This window comes from Monodon monoceros, unplaced genomic scaffold, assembly GCF_005190385.1.
Source record: "Monodon monoceros isolate NGI ecotype Baffin Bay Population unplaced genomic scaffold, NGI_Narwhal_1 Super_Scaffold_11, whole genome shotgun sequence".
NCBI classification, from domain to species: Eukaryota; Metazoa; Chordata; class Mammalia; order Artiodactyla; family Monodontidae; genus Monodon; species Monodon monoceros.
Genome location: NW_021703767.1, coordinates 116858524 through 116884999, shown reverse-complemented (window position 1 = coordinate 116884999; position 26476 = coordinate 116858524). Strand labels below are relative to the sequence as shown.

At 35.6% G+C, this 26476-nt stretch overlaps 1 protein-coding gene across 1 annotated transcript; it reads right to left on the bottom strand.

Annotated features, from left to right (window-relative positions):
• Window positions 1-4109: 4109 nt before the first annotated feature.
• PLSCR5 (phospholipid scramblase family member 5) lies at window positions 4110-21642 on the bottom strand. The gene is made up of 7 exons (XM_029215210.1): window positions 21630-21642; window positions 16344-16507; window positions 11783-11825; window positions 10629-10849; window positions 8457-8618; window positions 6677-6838; window positions 4110-4148 (listed from the first exon to the last, which is right to left on the bottom strand). The coding sequence occupies exons 1-7, from the start codon at window positions 21640-21642 to the stop codon at window positions 4110-4112; spliced, it is 804 nt and encodes a 267-aa protein (XP_029071043.1).
• Window positions 21643-26476: the final 4834 nt, after the last annotated feature.

The following is a 26476-nucleotide window of genomic DNA, read 5'->3' as shown; positions in this document are numbered from 1 at the left end:
GTGTAAGTGCCTAGCTTTCAACCTACCTCGACTTTCCACATGTCTTCCTTGCTAAGCTTAACCATTTCTAGCTTTTGATTTGAAGCGAGAGATCTGCAACTCTTCCTTTCACTTGAACACTTAGAGGCCATTATAGGGTTATTAATTGGCTTAATTTCAATATTGTTATGTCTCAGGGAAAAGGGAAGCCTGAGGAGAGGGAGAGAGATGGGAGAACAGCCTGTCGGTTGGATCAGTCAGAACACAAACAACATTTATCGATTAAATCTGTCATCTCATATGGACTCTGTTCATGGTGCCCCAAAACAATTAACAATAGTAACATCAAAGATCACTAGTCCCAGATCACTACAATAAATAAATAATAATGAAAAAGTTGGGAATATTATGAGAATTACCAAATTACGACACAGGGGCATAAATTGAGCAAATGCTGTTGGAAAAATGACACCCATAGACTTGCTTAACATAGAGTTGCCACAAACCTTCAATTTGTAAAATATACAATAAAGTGAAGTGAAATAAAATGAGGTGTGCTGTATTAAACTTGTTTTAATCAGTCTGACTGATTACAAAAGTGCACACACTTCTGAAGGGAAATCAGCAACATCCCCTGCAATCAACTCCTGAAAATCAGACTGAAAATCAGATAATCAGCAACAGCTTCCATCCAGTGAACAGATGTCTGAGAGTCAGCCAGTGAGCAACAGTCTTACTCTGGTAAACCTGTTTCCATAGCTAAAGCCAATACTCCAGATTCTAAACTCCACACTTTTCCAAAACCCTTTGTAAGTTCTCTGCTTATAAACTGTGTCTTATAAGCTCAGCCCTCCCTTGCCTTAGCAAGAAATACATTCAGTTTATTATTTTAGATATTGAGTGATAGACTCTTTATCAGTATTTATGATCACCTATAATTACATGATATTTTTGTTCCCTGTTGGTTTACTATCTATCTGCATTAGGATGCAAGCTCTAAGAGGGCAGGTACTTTGTTGCTTTGTTCACTGCTGCAACTTATTGATGACATAGGTGCCTAGCACATAATATGCACTTTACAAGTATTTGTTGAATGCATCTTTAGAGTAGGAATAATGGCCACTTAGCATAATATCCCCACTGCTAATACAGTGCCTAGTACACAGAAGTAATTCCATAAAGTATTATTTAGATGAATGAATGAATTCATTGTCCATGCAGGTTTCAAAATATTTGTTAGGGATACCTTTGAAGTAAACCAGAGATTACTCAGATCTCTGTGGGTCCATATAGTTCTCATAAACTCATCTTTCTCTCCACAGATACACTAGATGAAAAGATGCCCACCTGCCTATTTGACATTTCCTTTTGGAAGACTTAGAGGCATTACTGGTTTAATGTGTTTAAAACTGAACCCACACTCTTTCTTTACCACCAAACCAGATCCTCTTCTAATGTTCTCTCTGTCACTACATGTTATAGGCCAGAAATCCCCTTTCTCCCTTGAACATCCATTTTCAACCCAGCATCAAGTAAGGGTGATTTTACCTCCCCAATATATCTTGAATCTGCTGACTTCTCTCCCTTTACATGAGCATCATGTTAATCCGAGCTACCATTAGCTGTCGTCTAAACTACTTTAGTAACACTAATTGGTCCATGAGCACCTTCTCAAGGCCTCTCACCAATCTAATCTTTCATCAGTCAACTGTCTCCTTATAAACTTTTATCAGATGGTTTGCTAATAGAACAGAGTTTAAAATCTTCAACATGGCCTCCAGACTCCATTCATTCTCATCTTGTACCACATTCCTCTCCATTGTCTGAACTTCCATCACTGGCTTTCTTTAAGTCACTTGAGATTATCATGTCCTCCTTTTCCTCCATCAGAAAGCTTTGCAAATGTTAGTACCTCAGCCTAAAACATTCTTCCTCCTGCTCTGACTTACTCTACACATATTAAATGCACCATCATTCCCTCACTCCCTGACCAAGTCACATATCCCTACCTCACCGAGAACCTTGTCTATCTCCTGTTAACACTTCTCATGCTGAAAATCTAAGTTCTGTTTGTGTCATTATTGGATTAATAGCCATCTCTTTAAACTGTAAGCTTCATGGGGCAGGGGCACTCTATTTTGAGCATATAGGAGGGAGTCAAGAAGTATTTATTAAATTAATGAAAAAATGAATGAAAGGGAAGAATTTGAATCTGGTCAAGACTTTCCCAGCATATTTCAGAGTAAACAGGGTTGGAACCTGTGTTCTGAGAGCATAGTGGGCCAAGGAAATGCAGTGAGGAAAAATGTCATTCTAGAGCTGCTTTCTTTTTTTGTTGTTGTTGTTTTTTTTTTTTTTTTTAGAGCTGCTTTCTTTTCATTAAAATTTTCACTGAAAAGCAAGAGTCTCCCTAGTCTTTTGTGGGCTCATGTTTGGTGGTAAAGACAAAAGTGGTGCATAGAAGACATTCAAAGATCAATTTCATCTTTAACAAAGAAGGAGAGAAAGGATGGGTCCTAATCTGTTGGAGTGAGCAAATACTGTAGCAGGTTTTCATTTAATACGGCCAACTTTAAAATGAGTGTTATATTCTAAGAAAGATTTTGATTCTTGGGGAGTCTCCACTAGATGTAGGTATTAAGTAGCTCTTTTCACTAGTTTTAGGGTTCATTTAAATATTTTAAAAATCCAAAATATTGTCATATTAAAAGGCAGTATTTACAAATGGTGTTTTCTTTCTCCAATTCTTGCCTCACTGTGAAAGTCTCAACCACTGCTGTGCTGCTGTTGTAACATCAGTTACAAAAATCTTTCATTTTGGAAATCAAAGTAAAGGATAAGAAAAAGCTATGAAAGCAGGATCATCTTTAGGGAGAACATTTGGGACATGGAGGGCAGGGTAGCGTGGGGAAAGAGAGGTTGCCAGGCAGCCTTCCACATACTGCCTGAGTTTTCTTTGTTTTACTTCGTTTTGTTACCCCACCAGAAAGTCACAGCAAGCATAGTGTCTGGCATGTTTGTGTAACTCTAAAGTAGAGCCTACATGCTGCTTTGCTTAAAACAAATTTGTTTCCTCATTTTGAAGAGGGGAGAGGACTATTGTCATTCATAAAAAAAGATTTTCCTTTTGAATGGACTTTGGAAATGTGTGGACAACTAGACATAGTAATCTGGAGGACTATGAAAACATTAAAATGGAAGGCGTTAATTGATTGAATTGGCTGTGTTTCCTGACATCTGTATTTGCCTCATGTATTAAGGCTTTGTTTGTTTGTTTTGTTTGCTTGTTTTTAAGGCCTGGAGTTGTCTATTTTTCAGAGCCTCAGATCCCTTTTTTGACTGAACTTTTACTGCAAATAGATAAAATTCCTGCTCTATACCACTGCTTTATTAATACTAACTTAGAAGTCTATTAATATGCTTATTTAAATCCCTAGCATGGGTATGTATTTAAAACATACTTTGATTTGTAAATATTATCTTTTTTATGGAATGTAACTGTGCCTTTTGCCACTAGAACAAATTGATTTCATCTATCTTCCGTCTCACCTTTAAACGTACTATTTACCCAACTTTTAGCTTTTCCAACATAACGTAAAAATGTCTCACTACAATAAGAAGATTAATAAACAAAGCAAAAAAGACTATTTATGAAAAAATACTTTAGAAATCCAGTCCTTTTGATTAGTAACCAGCCCTAGTACCAGAAAAACTTCAAAGTGCTCTCTAAACATTGAATTTTCATCAGTGATGCTGCAAGCCTTAGCTCTCATCTTTCATGCTTACCATGCAATAACTTCAAAAGGATAAAAAGAAAGAATGGTAATCTCTCCAAGCGACACTCTGCTAAGGCCAGTCATCTTGTCTTTAGCTATCATGCATTCACAACCAGATAATTGCTTCATTACATTATGCTTTAATAAATATAATAATTAACATTTTGTTACCAAAAAAAGCCAATACTCAAGCCATTCAGAAATGAAATCCAGAGCCCAGGGGATTTCTAGAAGAAAATGAAAAAGAATTAGCATCAAATACAGACCTCTTCAAAGGGAAAAAGATCATTTAAACTTGTCTTTTACTTACTGAAATCTGTTCTGCATATTTTATTGTTTTTGTCATCTTGCTTGTTATAATCCAGCAAGCGAATGTTCAAAGAACATAAAATCCTACAAATAAATAAATGGAATATGAGTGAATTTACAAAAAGGCAACAAGAGTCTCACATGTAAGCTTTGATTACATAAAGCAATTATGTTTCCCAGTGGTGCTCCAGGAACATGTGATTTATCAGTAGGAGAGAAATCAAAGTTTTTCGCTTCATGACACTTAGATGTCTAATTTACAGAGTACAAGTAACTTGGAAACCTTATCTGAATCAGCATGATATCACCAGTCAAATTTGGGGTGATCAAGACTTTTTAGAATTAGATTGTAGGGCAGTCTGGGTCAGCGTGGGAAGTTGTAATAGACTCTGACCTTTAAACAAGAGGTAGACATATCATTATGGACTTTGTGGTCAGTAACTCGGCAGTCATCTGAGGAAGTATACCAGAGGGAACTTTGGCGGGGAGGGGTCAGAGTTGTGTGTTGTGTAGTGGTAACCTCAAACAAGAAGAGACCAATAATGAGATTACACTTGTGAATTTTGCTGTTTGGATCGGGGAATATCCTCACACCAACAGCTTTCTAAAGCTCTCTCACCCCAAGGTAATAAAATGGAGACAGCAATAAAGACAATTCTTGGTGACAAATTATCTTAAAAGCTATATTATCGAAAAAAGTGCAAATATTTTATATTATGGTAAAAAGGAAAGGAAAAGCAATGGATAGGAGCTGTCTGATAGTCTCAGTGAGTGTGTTTCTCCCTCAGACACTGGAGTTAAAAAGTTATCCTTTCGGATTACTTGGATGTTATCTAGATCAGTACTTCTTCAGTTTATAGGCATAGGGAATTGTTGACAGTGCATATTTGCCATCAGCTTGTTACATAAAATAGGTCAGTAGGGCAGATTAAAGATAATCTATTTTTAATATAAATATTAAGTAAGGGGCTTAAACAGAAAGGCCAAATTAAGGTTTTGGGAAAAGGGCATGTGTGTGTGTGTGCACGTGTGCGCACATTTACGTGCATGCACGCACATGATCACTGGCATGTTTGGTGTCGAAATGCAGAAATCGTCAAAAAATAGAAGGGGTGAGCAGGAAGTGGCAAATTAAAAGCCTTACCAAACAGGTAAGGAGAGTGGGAAATTGAAAAAGTATTAGGTGACAGGCAAAATTGACTGGACTTGGTTAGATCTGTAGATGAAAATGGGAATTGAGGGTAAGTGATGACTTAGTAAGTATAGAAACCTAGCTCTCTACGTATTAATTCTACGTCTACCAATGATAGGGAATGAATAAGTTAAAATAGTTTCTCTAAGCTGCTGGAGAAAAAAATCCTAATATATATATGGTTTTTTGTTTGTTTGTTTTTTTGGCTGCATTGGGTCTTCACTGCTGCGTGCGGGCTTTTCTCTAGTTGCAGCAAGCGGGGTCTACTCTTCGTTGCGGAGCACGGGCTCTAGGTGCCCAGGCTTCAACGTTTGTGGCTCATGCAGGGGCTCAGTAGTTGTGGCTCGCGGGCGGTAGAGCGCAGGCTCAGTAGCTGTGGTGCACCGGCTTACTTGCTTCGCGGCATGTGGGATCTTCCCGGACCAGGGATCAAACCTGTGTCCCCTGCATTGGCAGGTGCATTCCTAACCACTGTGCCACTAGGGAAGTCCCCTAATATATATTTTTAATTAAACTCTAAGTATCCATCTGTGATGTCACCGGGGAATTATTTTTAGTTAATATAATTCCCAAGTGTCTCTAGAAGAGACTAAGTAAATAGGACCATTTTTTTTCCCCCACAGCAGCACACGTTAATATCACCATAAGATTAGGATCCTAAAACCCTGAAGAATAACAAAATATGAGAGGAAGAATGTAGGTTTATTTTATAATTCCATGAGCTTTTGTGAATGCACTGAAGATGGTAAGCAATGAGGGAGATATCAGAAGGAAAGTCAGGAAAACCAGCCCAAAGGCCAATACCTTTGGCACTGGTATTACTTGACTTCTGTTCTCCTATCACCAATCTAGAAGAAAATGTTTTTTAATGAAATTGGAAGTTGAGAAGAAAGGACAAAGACATCATATCTTTGTAATAATAGAAACTGATACATCTTAACTCATCTCTGCCTACTCATGTATCTATGTACATATTGGAAGGGCAAGAAAACAGTACTTTTCACATTCTGAATATCACCTAACTCCTTGGTAAGCTATTAAGCAGTCCTGAACTTTACACAGGATAAATAATATGATATTTAAGTTTAAATATTTTTCAGTGAAAGTGAAAATAAGCCAAAAGTCTAAATTAAAATTGAAAGAGAAGGATAACTCAGGTTTCGAGAAATGATGAGTAAGATGTTGACGGGGTATCAATCCTCGAGGAAGAGGGGGTATGAGGGCCACTGGAGGAGACCTGCCTAATAGAAATGCAGGCTTGTACATTCTGACTTCTGAAGAATGTTGGCCCCAAACTAACCTTCTATGATTAAACTTACTCTTTGGAGTAAATGCTGTCTAAAACGGGATTGGCTCTATAATAATCAACAAGGGAAAAGGAAAGAAATAAATCACCTTTGCTTTTTAAGATTGCACTTACAAAGAGAAAGCAAGCACCAATCATGGCTGCTTTGACTGTCACATCTAGATCTGCAGGAACGTGAATTCCAAAGTTGTCAGCATTGGTGAAGACGTCGTTTACGAATCCTGACCAGTACTTTGAAATCTTCCCAATTGTAAGCTTTTCGTTAATGGTCTTCACCTTTGAAAAGAAAATAAGAAGTTGTAAATTTGAAGGTGATACAGATGGTTTTACATTTCTTCATATATTTACTTCATGAGAGATAGGAATTATTTTATTCATCATCTTTAAATGACAATTAAATGATGGTACTCATTCCTTTATATAAGCATAGGTTTGTAGATTTAACTTTCCAGTTTACTCTTCAGGAATTTTGCTTTTCTGACATTTTTTAATCCATTGTAATTCATTTATTTATTTTTTTTCTTTTTGTTTTTGTATGCAGATTGAGAATTTAATAGCCTCAAGTAATTGAGGACAGGCTACCACAAGATGGCAGCAGGTACATAGTCTCAATTATATGGTCTAACCATGATTCCTTTACCTGAAGTCCAGATTTTAAATCTGAATTCTTCATCAAAAAAGAAAAAAATATGTGAAATATTTTAGAAGAAATTTTTTAGAAAAAATAATTTCTAAGTACAACTTATAACCTTTTAATTTTTATTGCTAAGATTTTATAATTACTAATATGTTTAAATATTATCAGTCATTGCTCAATTTCATTTTTATATTATACTCAGATATTTACTAGGTCATTCCTTTATAACTAACCCTAAGTCCTATTTTTCATTCGAAAAATTCTCTGGGCTAATGTACCACACAGGAAATTCAGACTTTGACATCAAAAGTCTATAGTTCTTTTCAGTTAGAAGGAATCTACAGTTAAACTTTATCCACTATTCATTTGCTTGCCCTGTTTCTCATTCAAAGGCTGAAAGTGATTCAGTATAAACTTTCACTTTCTGTATGGGAGTAGAGGAGAGAAAATAGAGAAAGTTACTTAGGCCATGTCTATACCATGAATAATGAAACTCTTAAGCTCTCCTCAATCATAGGGCATATTTTTATCCTTTACTCTTAGGAAAGTTATACCAAGTCTTTTTGGCGTGGGCTGGAGTTATGACAGCTCATTTTGCAAAATGTACATTGTATCCTAGGTGAATAGTGTTCCCTGAAATCCTGCAACCTTAATGTCCTATGTGGGATATACATGAATGAATGGAGTGAAATGAAATGAAATGAAAAAGAAATACATACTTTAAATTATACTGTATCCTCTAGGAAAATCTGTTAAGATAGTTCACATTCTTACACATTGAATTTGCAAGTAATTACTGTTTTTTAACATTCAATTTACACAAATATGTTTACATGAGAATAGATTGTTTTACAAAATGAAGTTAACAAGTCTTATGAACATAGCTTTTAAATTAATGGTATTTTAATGGAGTGTGCTCTTGAGATCAGGACTGAATATGTTACCACCAGGGATGTAGGAAAGAAGATGTAATTTTGGTGATTCTGAATTAAATGTATTTGCTTTATACCATAGGCACTATATTCCACATAAATCAAATTTTTGTAGTATGTTTTAAAAAAATTCTTGAACTTACTATCTTTGGAATTATGAGTTATTATTGGCATGTACAATATTACTTGTTACATTATTTCACAAATATATAATTTTCTAAATCTATTTCAGAGATGTTTCATGATTTGAACATTTTAAAAATTGAATTATGTTGCAAAAAATCAGGACCTAAGTGAAAACGGTCCTTCATTTTGTCAATCATACCTCAAAATCCACATCGCCAAAACAGCCACATGTTGCACAAGGACCAACAATTTTCAAAATGTCTTCTTTGTCTGCGTTTTGGATTGTGAATTTAGGCAGAAAGGGGTCCCACTTCTGTGCAACATAACCAACTATAGTACCAGGAGGGGCTTGGATTTCTAACTGTAAGAAGAGATAATAAAATAAGATTTCCTAAAGTTGTTGTATTTTAATTTTACTATAATGTCAGCTTACTTCTAAACAGTATATAAAAGCTTCTAAATATCTGCTTCTATCTTATACTGGTTTTTTTTTAAATAATTTATAGAAACAAAGAAATTCACTATATAGATATGTGTTCTGCATTATGCGCTAAACGTCCATGTCTTTGATCTTCCTTCCCTAAGGAGAACCTATCCCAAAGCTGTTTTCTGACCCTGGGACACTGGCTTCTTTGCCATTTTGTTCCAAGTACAGTAATTGGTCAAGCATTGAAGATGTTTCCATCCCCTCTCAGTTGTGGCCACAACACACATCTATTTTTAAGTGTCACTTACTGATTATTATGGACTTTTTTCTCTTTGGATTGCCAACTTCTAGCTTCTCTGTGCTCAGTTAAAAACAAATGCTTCTTGCAGAGTTACACACCAATTTGATTTGTTTCATTTTGTCCGAAGTGTTAAAGACTAGCACTTGCATTTTCAGGGCTGACTTTAGTATTTTACTCCATCATTCTTTATTCCCCTGATTTCTTCATTGTCCATAATATTGTATTTCAACATATTTATGTAGCCAAATCAAATACTTTGTAAAATAAGCTGGAAGCGGGTGAAAATGATGAACATTGTTTGCTTTTAGACCAAACCAGCGCTCATCATCTGATCTCCTTTCGTCTCTCCTTATTTGTTAAGTTCATAGTCTTATGTGCATGTCGGTAGTGTTTTCAGATGGACAAAGGTGGTTTCAACAAGTCTTCTTAGAATTATATAGATTTGTTCTAGGATAACTTTTAAAGTAACTGATGTGATTTTAACCAAATTAAAAAACATATTAATCAGTATTAGGATGCGTCTTATGGTTAAGTTATATGACATGGGGCTACTTTGAAATAAAACATCAATTATCAGAAATTTTCAAATGGGCATATATTCTGGATTATACTAAGTTTAGCATCTTGGGGCATATTAGATCTTGAATATCCCCAGTAAAAGTATAAAAATTTTTGGGCTCCGTATATAAGTACCTTAGCAATCCTATCACTTAGCCAGGTAATTGCCTATAAATGGAGAATTAGCTTCAATATATATTGTGAGAAACTTCTCTAATTAAGGAGAGTTCCATATTACTATTTATTTTCCTTTGTGCTAAGTAGACTATTTATACATAGGTCCTCAATAGAGAAGCTTGGGCTTGAATAAAGACACCTGGATCAAGTCCCATTTATTGTATCTTCTATATGTGTGATCATAGGTAAGGAACCTCCACTCTCTAAGCCCCAGTTTCCTCAACTGCAAAATGTAGAGAGTAAAATCTATTCCTTCTAACTTATAGAGGTGTTATGATATCAAAAACATCAAAGTAAGTATATTTTCCATATCAACTTAGCTGCATCATGTCAATGAAAGTTATTATTATAGATCTATTCGTGATGAAAATCTATTATATATTAAAAATGTAAGAATCAGATGATTCCCTCTAGAACAAGAACATAGTCTTTGCTAAACCTTGAAGTTTGTCGTAAATGGGTGAATGGAACCTGAGATTCTGTGCTAAAAATAATACCTACCCAAGAGAATACTTTAGAAGAGTTTAGTATCACTCAGCACTCCCTGAACTTTGCACCAATAAGAGAAGAAAAACGGTAGATTTGCTTAATGGTGGAACTTATATCTATTACAATTACGTGGCTAATACAGAGATTCAGGAGGATGTGTCTCATTTACATGATGCATGAGCTGTCGTTACCGATTAACATCACAGAAGCCACTATAGTTTTTGGTTGGAAAGGAAAAAAAAATTTAGTGAATCACCGAATCCTCAAGCTGTTCTGATCCTAAAGGAGCAACATTCTAATTCAACCAATTGAAAGGTTAATTGCCCCATATCTCCAGATGAATGCCATTTATTTAAGAAATAATTACTGATCTTTCCAAACATGGAAAAATACAAGCACACCCAGAGCCAAAGACTAACCTCTTGTAGGTAGCAAGGGCACCAGCAGCTGTTACACCTCAAGGGCCTGTTGACTGTAATCACCTCTCGACCCGAGTTATCGGTGATCTTCAGAGTGCAAGATCTCAGTGTGGAACAGAAAGTACGATTGAAGCAGATGCTTTCCTCCACTGCAAAGTAAATTCTTTGTCCCAAGCTGTTTTTAATCTCATATTTGTTGGAGGTCTCAGTGCCAAGTATCACTAATGGAGCAAAAAAAGATAATTATCAAAATCATGCTTATTGCTTACTATCAAAACTTTATATGAGTAAAAATGGTTGTGTTATTAAAAGAAAACAGAGCGTGTGATCAGTTATTAAGTATATGGTATCTTATTCAGACAAATCTACTTCCGTGCTCGAAATTTTGAGGATTTAGGCATAGAAATCAAAGTAAACTCTGAGAACAAAGTTGTGCAATTACTAAATTTTGATTACAGATATATGACCTACTTGGACACATATAGTACCACTTTTCAACTAGGGAAGCAATGTTGTAAAGAAGGATCAAATACTCAGATAATAATTCTATCACTGTTATGGAATTTACTGAGACAACTCACACTGATAGTAATGATTATGTCTAAAATCTCTATCTGGTATTATATCTACAGCTGCATGCTATCAATTACAATTTTGACATATCTTAGTTAAGGACAAAAATACTTGATTAATTTGAATTCAGTTAGTCATCATTGTAAATTTGTGTATTGTTAAATGATTTGCCTATTTGATGAATCACTGACACTATGATAAAACATATTTTGTTTTGATGATTTTTTGTTATTTAGTCTCAACCTTGATTTCCATGTCTGAAATTACAGCATTAAGAAAATTTAAACTATTAGCAGCCATGGAAATGACCAAATAGTTTTTATTACTTTAAGATTAAAAATAATATTAGATTCCTAATGACAGTATCATCAAAGACTTGGGGAGTTTTATGCTTTTATGTTTATCTATATCAAACTAATAATTTTACTTTCAATATTTATTTTAAAAAATAAGCCTAGTGCTCTTTTTAATCTATCTTAAACATTTAACTTTATCATTTATAAAATATTTAGATATAAAGAAACTTCTGAAACTTAAAACATTTCAACAGTTTTAATAATTACAGAATATAATATACTTACTTCCAAGAAGCTCCACCTGCTGGTGTATAATTATCAGGTCTAACTGTTAAAAGACGACATAAAGGAAATAAAAAGTATTACATCACAGGTCTTTGAAAACCTTTGCAGCTATTACTATTAACCTGTTTACTAGACTACCTGAAATTAGATGATTTTCATGTTCTCTGTGAGAGAAATGGTTGAAAACAGCTCACATTTTATAATGAAAAAGAAGTTAACATGGTTTTTATTCAAGTAAAATTTAAAAATTACAAGAACCCTGAAAATTTCAAGGCAGAATTGCCCAGAATAACATTAGCAACTGTGATTAGCTCTGTGTTTTTTTCTGTGGTAAATCAGATAAAAGTGTAGCTCTTGGAAACAATATCTTTGAGAATATTTTTAAACAATCTGAATAAGAACGCCTATAAGGTTTTAAACCTCTCTCTCTCTCTCTTTCTCTCTCTTTTTAAAAGAAATGAACCAAAATGAAACAAAACAGTAATGACCTGCATGCATGGCCTCTCCACTCAGCCCTATAACTCTACTTTCACTCTGACATGCAGTAACTCATTCCTCACAGTGATGAAACGTCTTCGTTAAAGCTGAAAAAAGCTATTCTTTAAAATTTTCTCATTCACATCTTCCTTTGAACTAGGGGAAGAAAACCCAGAAATCCTGCTGATGCCAGCAAAGTACCAATTTAAGCAGAAAAGAGTTAAGCCACTAAATGCATGACACATTAAAACTTGCCTATGTAATTAGAAATGAAGTTAATTTACAGAGATAAAGTAGCCACAGTTGAGGAGTGACTTATTAAACAGAATACAGTACAAACTGCTTTTTAAAGGAAATATTTAAAATATGTTCTTAGAGTGAATTTTATTTGTGTATGTTTTCCTTTTGATATTCAATACTTGAAGATTCACTAAGGTAAAATCACTGAGTGCAATGCTGATTATTACTTTTTTAAATGCTTCATTTTCTATCTTGCCTTAAAATTTTCTTCACTTTATCCTCCCTTCACATTAATATACTCACTGATAACTTTTAAATGAAAGTAATCGATACTAACAGTTGGAATTGATTGGGCATCACAAACGCAGAAAATATGACATTACCTTATTTCATTCACTCTCCTTGTATATCCTGAGCTGGAGGTAAAAACTAATATCGTTTCTTCTATTTAAGTCTTATTATTGATAAAAGTACATGTGACCTCCATTTTAAGATTCACAAAAATATTTTTTCCAAAATTTATGATTTAAGATATTCTAAAACATATTTTAATAACTATGACAAAGTTTTTTAAAAAAATTTGAATCGGTCTTTGTTGTGTAGTATTGTTAGTTCTGTTCTCCTCTTTTGAGGAAAATGGAGAGTTGAGGAAAGAGAAGGGGTAAGCTTCAAAAGGACATGCACAATTATTAAGCAGTGGATCTATGTAGGAGTAACTTAGACATAGAGAAGGAGTATGGGGGCAGAAGTTAAGTTTGAGTTTAGGAGCTTTGACTATTTGTGTCATGGATCAAGTTTTCAGCCTTGAAATTTAAAGACTATTGGTTGAAAAGGGAAGTTGTACCTAATACCTAATAATAGCAGTTGTTTATTTAATGACTACCATGAGGTAGTCACTGTGCCAGATTTTTTGACATAGTGTCTGATTTAATCCTCACACACATCAGAGAGCTAGATATCATTACATTTTACATGTGAGGAAACAATCCCAGAGAGAGAAAGTAGTTTGCTCAACATCACAGAGCATGTATCAATAAGTGGTTAGACTGGGATTTGAACCCAGGCAGTAATGCCGCTGATTTTGACGTGCTCTTTACTCTGCTGTACCACATCACTAAACTAATCTTAGGAACTGGGAGAAACAATTCTTAAGTGATGCTATGGGACTTCTGAGTACCTTTCCTCCCTATTTACTCTTATACTCACCCATCCTCTGTAATAACATTTGACTTAATCTACCTCTGTGGGCAAACGTCCTGGATTTGAGGGTCTTGGTTTTGGTTGTTCTTGTAGTTTCCTTTAAATCGCCCCAGGCCACTTATAAACCATGGTCCAAAAGAGCCCTTTTCATCTTTTGCTATTAATTGATGAACTAGGAATTGTTGGAAAGTCTAAAGAGATTGTGTCATGTATTTGGGTGTCAGGGCAAGTAAAGGACTCCTGAAGTATGAAAGGTATAGAATGGAAACCTAATTACAGCCTTGGATATGTAACTAAGAATCAATTCTTATGTATAATTTATCAGGTTTACAGGTATCATTGATTCCATTTAATACATGTAGCAAGATAAATGTGATCTTTACATGTGTCCTTGTAGGCTTTGATTCACTACTCTTAGCTATAGGTGACTAAATTATAAATAGTTATCCTTTGACGCTTATAAGATATAATGTTATTGACTATTATGAACATATTAATCCATCTGGAAAGAGAATGTATTGGTTTTATTCTTAAGTTTAACCTACATGAACAACATATATATACATGTCTAGACATATAAGTATGTGCATGTACATATGTATGTATACACACACACACACACACACACACACCACTTGGGAGTTTATTTTCAAATTATTAATGGAAACATGATTTTCAGTAGTAGTCATTGGATAGTCTTGATTAAAGGAGAATAGATGAGTTTTTTAAAATTTTACTTTGAGTTTTTTAACTTAGAAGGATTTTTATTGAATATTTTCCTGTTTGTTTATTGAAGCATGTACTATTTTCAAATCTTCATAGTTTTATTTAACCTTATGGTTTTAGATAAAAGTTAACTCACAAAATTCTTTATATATATGTTTCTTACAAACTAGTAGTATTAAACTTTCAAAATGTGCATTCATCCTTTTCTATATGCACCACTTTAAAGCAAATTAGTGTTCTTTTAGTATAAAGATTATCAATTTTCTTTCCCTTTGAAGTAAAATATCCACCAATTTTCAAAATGTGCATTCATCCTTTTCTATATGCACCACTTTAAAGCAAATTAGTGTTCTTTTACTATAAAGATTATCAATTTTCTTTCCCTTTGAAGTAAAATATCCACCAATTTGTGGCATGTTTTTGTTTTCTGAAAAAGATTACCAAAGGTGTATGTTTGGAAAATTGACTTCATTTTAGAACTGCAGCCAACGGGTTCATATCTCTATCAAATATGAAAAAAGTGTATTCATGTCAAGCATCTGGCTCCGGGTGTGTCATCATTCATGGATGGAAGAAGACTATGTGATGACCATATGGGATCATCAAACCTCAGCCCTCTGGCACTGGTATATCACTTTTATACTCGGCGAAACCTTGTCTGACAACATTCCCAAACAGCTTGCAGCAGTTAATCAACTCTAGTCAGCTATTACAGCTGATCCTTCCTGCAGATGGAAGATGGTAGGTTAGCCTTTCCAGCTCTTTTATATATCTCCCTGAGCTCTCCAGTCTCTAAAGTACATTTGTCTGCCAGTGGGTTTCTGGAGAAGGCATCTGCAATTATAAACATTTTCCCAGGAACATATGCTGCGTGCAGCTTAAACCCTATCAGGCATAACAGAAATCTCTTGCACCTTAAGGGAATTAACACAGAGATTTGATTTTGATAAAGGAGATAGACTTTATAGTTTGAAAGAGTGCCAAACAAGCTGAAAATTGCAGCAGATGTGCTGACATCTCAATATTAGTGTAAGTGTATTTCTAATCTTTTGTAGGATAAATACAAAAGCAACAATAATATACGTAAATATCAATTGCTATTTATGTGCCATAGAATTCAGGTGATAATATTTCTTGATTGATTTATTATAAGGCTTGAATCATTGCTTACCCTCCAATGACTAGAACAGTGGCTATACCTAATGATAATACGATCTTTCAAGCAAATTGGCCTGGAGATGCAAGAGCATCAGAAGACAATGCTAACTTGATAGGCTGATTTTCTCTTGGATTTCCATCCACCTTTTTGAGATTCAGTTGAAGATGTTGAACTCTCAGCTCATTGCAGAAGTCTCTCCTGAGTACTTTGATCTTTAGCAACGTTTCTCTTCTCTGTACACCTGTGCAAATTAAAATTGTGTGCTTATCTGGCTCTAGTACCCAGCCTTGCATTTTTTGTCATCATTTTTTGTCTTTGCCAATGAGGTTGCAGAACGTTTGGGTGACAGGGACTAGGTTTTATACCATTTATGTGCCTTGATTAAGACAGGTACTCAATATCCTTAATTAAATAGCTGTAGGTGACTAGACATATTAGACAGTTTCTCCAGGCCAAATGTGCTGACACCTTGAGCAATGAGCAGTAAAATGATAAATGTGCTAAACAGCTCAATCAAAAATGTTTAGTGTTCTTCCTCTGACAATTAAACAAGGAAATTAGAAGTGACCATAAAAGAAAAATGTTTCTTCCCAAATAACAGAAATAAATAAAAGACAGATTTTATAATTTCATGATTTATAATGCTTTTCTCACTTCAGTAAGTTATTTGTTGAAGTTCTTCAGCCTTGATTGAAAGGCAAGAAATCAAGTTTATATTCATTTTAAGGGCAAACACTTAGTAGAAATAGATAAAAGCACCTGGCTTAAATATTCTAGACCAGGAGGGAGACTCCCTGGTGGAGGGGGACCCCGCTGCCACACTTGGTTCCCTGGATTGGAAGGTGAGATGTGAAGGCCGTGGTCTGGGTCTGAAGCTCCCGGAAGAAAACCAGGCAGACTTCTGCTTCTTTGGTTCTGTGCATCTGCAAGAGAATGACCATCCCAGTCCGTATTTAAATGTAGACCATTTTATTTAGTTTGTCTTATAATATTTGCTTCCTCTTAATTCAGAGGGTAGAGTATCTCCCACAGTAGCCTCTCACTACAGTGCCCTTTCCTTCATTTTTCCGACTCACTGTCAGCACCACTTGACCCCGAAGCCAGAGATAAAGGACTGTGGAAGACTACCAGAGGTAGTTGTGAGAAAAGTTGGATAATTTGGGCAAAATAAATGATTTTAGAAAGTATATTTTTTGAAGACAAGTGAAACTTCTATTCAAAGAGCTAAAAGATTATACACTGCAAAAAGAAAATCAATGGCAAAAGAAACTAGATGTTCTCTACTCATAAAAGGATAACCTTAGACATAGGTTGTAAATCATAACTATGACTTTCAAGCATATTCTCCCTTCCTCAAATATTATGAAGGTGCCTCATAATTTCCAAGGCTATTTTGTCTCTTTTTATCAATCATACTGCTATGGCTAGATGTAATTCAGGGCTCTTATACTTTAGCCTGCACCAGAACCAGCTGGGGGGCTTATTAAAACACCCATTGCTGGGCCACACTCCAGACTTTCTAATTCTGTGGTTGGAGTGGGTGTGGAGCTTGAGAATTTTGCATTTCTAACTAGTTCCCAGGTAAACTAATGCTGCTGGTCTGACGATATATACTTTGAGAACTAATGGGAATATTTGTAACTAATTTATGAGCTTCTTAAGGGCAGTGTAATATTTAATTTAGCTTTGAATTCTCAGTGCTTGGTATAAAAGCATCCGAAAAAATTTTGACAGTATGAATCCCTTTGTAGCTCACCCAAAATTACAAAGGATAAAAGAATTGCAGAATTCTAAAATGTTTGGCTTTGATTTTTTAATCACCTGTTTTCTATATTATTGCCAGGTAAAATTGTTACTATTTCAATTATGTCTTAGATTGAAATTCGGAGATTTGCTATTTATACTGCCTTAGTCTGGAGCCTAATATTATGCATAAGACCTGTACGTGGTGCATGCAAAATTCTTCTTCTTTGTTAAAAATATACTTTATTACCTTTCTACTATTATTTTTCCCTTTTCTTCTCACATGACTGCCATTTGGCTGTCTCCCTCATTAGATACCATTATTTCTTTCAAAGACTATCAGTGTTTTTACTTCTCATCTTTATTAAGCCAAATTGTCAGAGTTCTCACATGTGCATTCATTTCGTTTAGACGTTGCTGTTTTAGATTGAGTGTAGGTATGGAGCAAGCAAGGTTCATGACGGGTGTTTTCAAATATCAGAGAAGCCATTATGAAGAAAAGTAATTTAGACTATTTTAAAAACCTATGGGGCTTCCCTGGTGGCACAGTGGTTGAGAGTCCACCTGCCGATGCAGGGGACACGGGTTCGTGCCCTGGTCCGGGAAGACCCCACATGCTGCGGAGCAGCTAGGCCCGTGAGCCATGGCCGCTGAGCCTGTGTGTCCGGAGTCTGTGCTCCGCAGCGGGAGAGGCCACAGCAGTGAGAGGCCCGCGTACCGCAAAAAAACAAACAAACAAACAAAAAAAACGATGAATGGGAAGGACAAGGAAACTGGCTCTGGATTAATATGAAGAAGAAATTTATAACAGATGCACAAAGATTTGGATAAGCACTCATTGTACATATACTAAAATTGGAGTGACAGCTATATAATTCACAGTAGATGAGAATGGTCTCTCTTCAGCACTGATACCCAGGTTCATGTAATATGTGTGTGTGAAGGGGGAGGAGGTATTCTTCTGAATCTTTTAAACCTCTAAAAAATAAATCTGAAGAAAGGACTGATTTTCCTTTGGAGATTATAAATTCCTCTTCATTCATTGCTTCTCAAGCATAGCCTGGGTGAGCATCTGAGAGGGATTAAAAAAACCCAAACAAACCTGGTGAAGGAACACAGGCACCTAAAGAGTGGTCCTTTGGACACTGACATAAACTGTTTCTAGTAACAGTTGGCTCATTAAAGTCATGTGTACATTTGGTGTTAATGAGGGACATTAATTGCCAAATGATTCATTTATTCATTTAACAATAAGGTTGTGGGAAGAGACCAATATGGATTTCTAAGATTATACTGGTCTGTGACATTTAGAATTTGGACACGCTTTAGGGATAGGAATGAATGGAAGCAAACTTGTCATTTGGCCCCATGAAAAGAGAGCTCCACACTGATAATATTATAACAATTTGCTTCCCCAAAGGCCCCCATCCTGAACTTCTCTCAGATTTGGGGCAGACACAAAGGATATATAGACTTTAGAATTCCTCTTGCTCTTAGCCCTTCTCGAGAGCTACTAACTGAGTAAACTGAGAGGAAGACTAGGTAACACCATGTCAAATCTGGGAGAGGAGCAAATGGCCACTACCGCAATAACAGCTAGAAAATAATAAAGGCAACAAACCTCCTTTCTTTGGCATTAGTGCCCAAAACACTGTTGTCATTGACTTTCAGAGAAGCAGAGACAAAATTGTGATCTGGGGAAAACTAGTTCATAATGATAAAATTCAGAATAGTGGTTCATCTTGGGAGTGGAGGTGCATGGCTATTGACCAGAAAGGGAACTTTATGAGGTGCCAGAAATGTTCTGTATCTTGATCTTGGTGGTGGTTACACAAGTGCATCCTGATTTTTAAAATCATGGAGCTTAAGTTTGGTGCCTTTATGCACTTAACTGTACACATGTTATCCTTCAATTAAAAAAAATGTGTAGGGATTAATTTCTAATAATAGCTGATAGAAGCCTATTAGATTCTCTCTCATTGCCAATTTTATTGTTGAAAAGATTAGCAAATTACTCCAATTTTATCTTGTAAACAAAACGCGGTAGATTCTTGAGTGTCTGGCAAGTGGCTCTACATTTCTGACCCAGGTCTTTAGGTCCTTAGATTTCATGGCATTAAGAGATGTTAATGCACTGGGGCCCAGAGCAGATCATGTCCAAAGTCTTTACTGGGGAGTAGAGGCTCAGTTAGAGACTGCTGGGATCACCATTCTGAGGTCACTTGCTTTCTCTTCTGGGATTTCAGCTCACATTGGAGCAGCACAGCCTTTGAAGACCTAAACTGAAGCTTCTGTTCAGTTTAGATCATCCTGGAAACTCCTGTTTTTCTCAAACTTAAAGTCTGAGACCAACCTGTTCTTAAATTCTGTTTGTTTATACTAAACCAGGGGACTCCAGACCACACAAATATTTCCTCAGTTCTAATGGCATCCAGTATCCAGACTGTCCTTTGATTTAGTGGTGCTGATTGACCTTCCTACAAAATGTGTGAAATGTCTAATTAGCCTGTATTCCGTGGGAAAATGCTAATTGCCAATACAGTTTCATGGGCCAGAAAATATCATGACATAATAAATAATGTCTTTAAATATATTTGAATAAAACTCCACAAAAATATTTTAGGTAAATAATGATGATAAACCAACTTGCCCCCTAAAACCAGATTTCTAATTCAAAAGGAAACTTCACTTTTCACTTCTTTTAAGTAGTATAGGGTCTCTCACAGATGTTTTACCCACTTCATCTGTTAAATATTTTGAGTGGGATGGAGCAAGAGTGTTAGTTTTCTACCGTAAGTTTTGCCTCTAAGTTTAGTCTTGAGCCCCTATCATTACTGAGCATCACTGCTTTTTTGGTAGATTAATCATATTTTGATCATAATATTGCTTTCTAGTCACAAGTTTCTTCAGAGACTCAGACCACCAAATGAAGAAGGAACTCCTTTGAATTTCTATCTGGCTTTGAATTTCTATCTACTCTTTTAAAAATGTATAACTAGCTTATAAATATTTCACATACTCTGCAACTCTTTACCTTACAGGCTGCAGTTGTTGCTGTAACTCTTACTTGATAAAGTGATGAAGTGTTTTGGACTAAGTCTTAGTGTCAGTCTTAAATGAAAGAAAGAACTTGCCAAGATTTTGTTTGTCTGTCTTCAAATATAAAAATGAAGCACACATGTATTAAAATTCATAATTTTGATGTTTCACGTCTATATTTTACAATTTGTTTGAGCTTTCCCAGTGATACTCAGGGACTGATGTATGCTACATGTTGACAAAAAGTGAAAAGATTACTTCCTTTGTTCCAAATTAAATATCATCCAAAGTCTATTTTGATAAAGGAAGCAAATAAGCATGCATGTTTCTCTGAATGGATCATTAATTTAATTTAGGATATTTTAAATTGTGAACTCTATTATCCTATTTGTAATTAGGTTAAAAGGTTTCCACCAATTATACTAATCATAATTCTTCACTTCCATTATAGCCTAGAGTTTAATGGTTTCTTCTGATAATGGAATGAAAACACATTATAATTTCATTTTTATATCATCTCACAAGTATTTTTTGTGAGATTGCAACCCATTACCTAAAACAAGCACATCCCTTGTCTCCTGAGAAGTTCTTTAAGTGAGACAACACTAATGATATTTGCAGTTTTAGGAATTTGAGGAAAACTTACCAGTTCCCCCTCCCAAAGTCTTTAATCTGCTTGCTTAGTTTCTGTTTGCTTTTTAGATATAATTTACCATCAAAGAAATTTTGAAAGATTTTTGCTTCATAGTTCAGAAATCTTTACTTCTAGTCCATTAAATTTACTAGGATTTCCTGAAAACACATGTTTAATTCTCTATAATAAATGGCTGTATCACATATTTTAAACAACAAATGGGAAATTTTAAAATATTGAACTGTACTTTAACACTTTTTAACTTATGTGTGAAAAGTTTTCTACAAATCCCTTTAAACTGGGAATATCAACTTGTCTTTGTGTTTGGCATTAAATATTCCCATTCTAAATTTTATTCTGCAGCTTTTCACATCAAGTCACTAGGTTTATATTTATGATAACAAAAACACTGTTTGCATCTTAACTTTTACATTCTATCAGATAGAGGGTTTTTTAAAAAATGTAATGCAACATGCTCCTTGGAGTTCAAAGTTAAAAATTCCAACGTTGAAAAGCACTAAATGACAGGTTTTAAAGTATCAATCTCACCGATTGTAACACCCTTAGAACTGTGTATTTTCAGTCATAATATAAAGAAAAATTTATTAGCTGCCTATATTTACTCTTACCTTTAGAGGCCATGAATATGCTGAGTCAGTTCTTCAAAGGCATGCAGGTTAAAAGAAAAGGCTCCTCTTGCAGCAAAGAGAGAAACACAGCAGGCATAAAACTTCAGAGGGTATCTGTATACTTCTTGTCAGCTTACAAATACCGGAGGAACGGAGAGCCTTGCTGTTTCCAGAGTGCTGTATTTTATCATTTTGAACAACAGGGGGAGACAAAGCTATCATCAAAAGTAAACACTATTCAGAAACCATCATCCCACTTGGTGGCTGAAGGACCAATTTCAAAATAATAAAAACCAGGAAGGAAAATATACAACATACAACATTCATTTTTATGGGCCTTATTTCCACTTAGTGTTTAAAAATTACTTCTTGGAATATATATTTTTGCCCTTACTACTATAATAGAAATATTCTACTTTTCTAATTTCTAGAAATCTCCTGTACCAGAGTCTGTGATAAAACATTCTTATCACATGTAAGTTTCTGACAGTTATAAATAATTTTTTTTAAATTTTGAAAATGTTTGAACGGCAATATTTTTATGTTTACTCTGGATTTCTCCCCACTTTCCTCTCCCCGTAACAAGAAAAGGATTATTTCCTACTTTTTACATACATAAATGAATCTTTATTTTTATTTTTAGTTGAATTTGATTAATCAGGAATTTGAAAATAGAAACCTTCAATAATCTCATAGAGTTAAATGAAACATACAGGTAATATTTAACTGCATTGCACACTGAGGGGAAACAAAAAAGCACTGTAAACTTGACTAGACAGTTCATATTTCTAAATGACCATGGAGATTTTGCTCACCAAGTCTGTTGCCCTGGATGGCATGATTTGCAAAGGTTGAACGTGTAGGATATACTACATTATCAGCAACACTGTCTGCTTCTAAAAATAGTTAAGTGGCCTGAGAAGGCATGGATAGTGATGAAAAATTATGAAGTCAGCTCACAGGCTGTAGACAGCCAAAAGTTTGGGTTCTTCTTATTTGGCAAAGAGATGTTTCTTTTTGTTGTTGTTTTGAAATGTTCGAGGTTAAAATGAGCTGCCATTATTTGAGTTATCATTTTGCAGAAAATGTGTATAAATATGATTAGTATTTTTAAATTAAATTATACGTTTCCTAAATTTCTTAATGTTTGCCACGGACATTTGGAAAAACTTTGATCCAAAGAAACTAAGTTGTTATTAGCACTATCAAACATGGTATTTTATACTGTAGAGCACGGGGAACTCTACCTAATGCACTGTGGTAACCTAAATGGGAGGGAAGTCCAAAAGGGAGGGGATATGTGTATGGCTAATTCATTTTGTTGTGCAGTGGAGGCTAACACAACATGGTAAAGCAACCATACTCCAATAAAAATTAATTAAAAAAACATGGTATTTTAAATTATGGTCATAACAGACCAGTTAATTTTGACTTTCAACAGAGCACCAATTTTGAAACAAAATATAGAAACCTAAGTGAATTAAACATATGTTTTGGCCTATATAAGGCCAACCATCTATGCATTTGGACATGGCCATTTGACTCACTGAATCTTTCAATATTTGTCCTGCAACAAAGACTTTCCAGGCCATCTAACTTGATGATGTGTAGGTACTGCCTATTTCTTCCTTTATACTTTCTTCCTCTGTCCTGCCAAAGACAGCACCAACGTCCTTTTTTCTTTTTAAAAAAGGCCCAGCAATTACCAACCTGAGGTCTCCCCTTCCCTCCATTCCTTTCGGTTTCCCAGCCTTTCTCAAGGAGAGGCTTGCAAACCCTCCTTAAGGGACCTCCCAGAGGTTCAAGTGTCCTGTCACTGAGTGCTCCCACAGACAGGAGATGTTGCTCCACAAGTGGCCCTCAACCCCCATCCTGCTGCTTTCCTGCTGCCATTCACCTTCACAGTGCTCTCATTCCAACTCCCCTAACACCTGACACCTCTATGGAAGAACCGGGACCACTCTCAATACTCCAAATGGTCACACAATCCTCCTACCCCTGTGCTATGAAGCCCTGGGCTTTTTCAAGCAGCTTCAGTTTTATTTTGCCAGCAGGCTACAGTATTTCAGTCTGCTCCCTTGATTCCATGAAATATAGACAGTACAAGTTGGGCATGTCCAACAGACATAACCCAGGGCTTGATGATAACATAGTGGGATTGAAGTACACAAAAGGAGACACGAAAATGAATATCAGGACATCTAGTGTCAGTGGGCCTGCCCCTTCCCAGGAAACTCCCTACCGGTCTCTCGGTCGTGAGCCTCAGCTCTGCTGCTCTGTTGTTTGGGCGTGCTCATCTACTCAGGATGTCCTGCCTTGCCTGTCCTTGTCCCCCCGCTGAAAGAAAAGACTCTATATCCTCCATCTTCAGTTTCAGCCAAAAGGAAATGAAAAAAAATTCCATCATAATCTTGACACAATCATGCCTGCCCATGGCCTTTTCCCAGGACCTGTCAAAGCTATTTCAGAAGGTCCATCCATTCAATGTTACATCACTGTTCAGAACTTCCCCATTATTTATTTAGTTGTGAGATGTTTGACTTAAATTTTCATGATTGAAAAGGCTCACCAAAATAGTTTCTCTCAGTACAAAGGGAGAGACTGCCTATTTATTTAAGCCTATATAGTGACAAGTAAGTGCTACCTGTTATACAACGAAACGAAACAAAATCAGCAATATGCTCCCGAGGACATCCTTTGTGGAAAGAGCATGGAGTGCATTAAGATGTAAGCCTACAGGCCTGGGGCAGGACCAAGGACCAGGACTAGTAGGAACTGACTTTTAGGCTGTTTCATCAGCTTAATAGTTATTCTGCCTCTGGTTTTACTATAAAAGTATGTGTTCCTAGAAATTATATACATACATACATACATAAACATATATATGTAAATATATAACTAAATATACATGAAGTGAGAGAATTACTTGTTTTTCTTGATTTATATAAATATTATTTTAGGCACAACTCAAACACATTTTAGTCACTTAAAATTACGTTTTTAAAAATTTATGATAATGCATAGCATTACATTGTTTTCAGCCACTGCATGTTATTACATTTTATGAGGATAATGAATACAATTTTTGCTCATTGCCATTTTAATGGATGTTTAGTTGTTTCCATTATGTAAGGCAATGGTTCTTATGCACATGTATAGCAGTCCTTTGGAAGATATATATCCAGAAATAAAAATGTTGGCTTATGGGATATGAAGATCTTCATCTTTACTAGGTATCACTGAATTGATCTTCAATGGTCTTGTACCAATTTACATTCCCAACAGTAAAGGATAAGAATTCCCATTTCCACATATCCCTTTCAACACTGGCTTGGTCACCATAGTGGGGAATATCTAGTGGACCCCTAAGTATTAATTTATGAGAAGGCACCATCTAGAAGCCTTAATTACATTATAATCTGATATATGTAAACATGATTACATGTATTTATGTTTTCAGTTGTTCCTATCATACTCTATCATGCAAGAATAATTCATAGCAAATTTTATGAACAGCTTATCATACAAGTAACTGCTACAGGTGAGGAATGGTATGGTAATGGACTGCAGTTTAGTGATAACATAACTCCTTTCATTCAGTGAGGCTCATGGTCTGATCTGCTAAAATGTGAATCCACTTTTAGCAAACTTGCAGCACTTAAGGCATGCATTCCTATGCATAAATCTTATCTCTGGATATATAATTTCCCATACTAAAATTCATTGTGAAACAATTCAGGGTGGGTACTAATTAATTAATTAGTTAACACAATCATGGGAAGAAATATCATTAGTATAAATGTTTTTTCCAGAGTTATTTGATTTGCAACTACACTGTGGATGTAAGATATCCAATCTTTTTTTTTTTTTTTTTTGCGGTACGCGGGCCTCTCACTGTTGTGTCCTCTCCCGTTGCGGAGCACAGGCTCGAGACGCACAGGCTCAGCGGCCATGGCTCACGGACCTAGCCGCTCCGCAGCATATGGGATCTTCCCGGACCGGGGCACGAACCCGTGTCTCTTGCATCGGCAGGCGGACTCTCAACCACTGCGCCACCAGGGAAGTCCAAGATATCCAATCTTTTAATGCGAACTTGGATGTGTCTTCCCTGGGAAAGTACAACTCCTATTTCAGCAGCCATCTGTCCACATGTTGCAAACCTCCTATCAAAGTGTTTTTCTTTGCTATCTTATTCAGACCTGCCCTTTTGATACAATGCTTCATTCATTCTTTCAATAATTATTTATTAACTTTTTACTGTGGGCATATCATATGGAGTCTACAGACTGTAATGATATGACCTCTACTCTAGTGGAGGATCACAGCATAGAGATGCAATACTCCTTTTGTTTTTTAAAAGTAAGAGTCAGTTACCACCTCCTGAAAATAAAATGATACAACTCATACTCTCTCTGAAAAACAAAGCTAATCAGAATCAGTAATGTATCATTCAAATGAGCAATTCTTTGTTTCACATGTACATGTCTAATTTTCCTTTCCTCTGTTACTTTAAAACAGAAAAATAGTAACTATTAAGATATTATTTCTTAAATAATGAAAGAATAGTGTACTGGATCATGCTTCTTGGTTGCTAATGAGGGATAGATTTCTTGCATTCTCTCTTTCTGCCTACTTAAAAAGAGATTGATTTAAAGAACTAGAAAAAAAATGGAAAAGAATCCTAGATACAGAGAAGAATCTGTCTGAAACTAAGAGAAGCTGGTTCTGGAACAAATATATCTAGAGGGGTCCCCACTCACCAAGATGACATAAAAAAAGACTCTAATTTAGAGTCCTGTGCACAGACTCCCTGGGACAAAGGGTATCGCATAATCAGTAGATTATAA

What these genes read in the sequence shown, in the direction of transcription:
- PLSCR5 (XM_029215210.1), bottom strand. An exon ending in GTCTAGAATATTTAAGCCAG is followed by an intron (nt 11,826 to 16,343) that starts GTGCTTTTATCT and finishes GTCTTTTAACAG; the next exon opens with TTAGACCTGATAATTATACA. An exon ending in GCCCTTGCTACCTACAAGAG is followed by an intron (nt 8,619 to 10,628) that starts GTTAGTCTTTGG and finishes CTCTTCTTACAG; the next exon opens with TTAGAAATCCAAGCCCCTCC.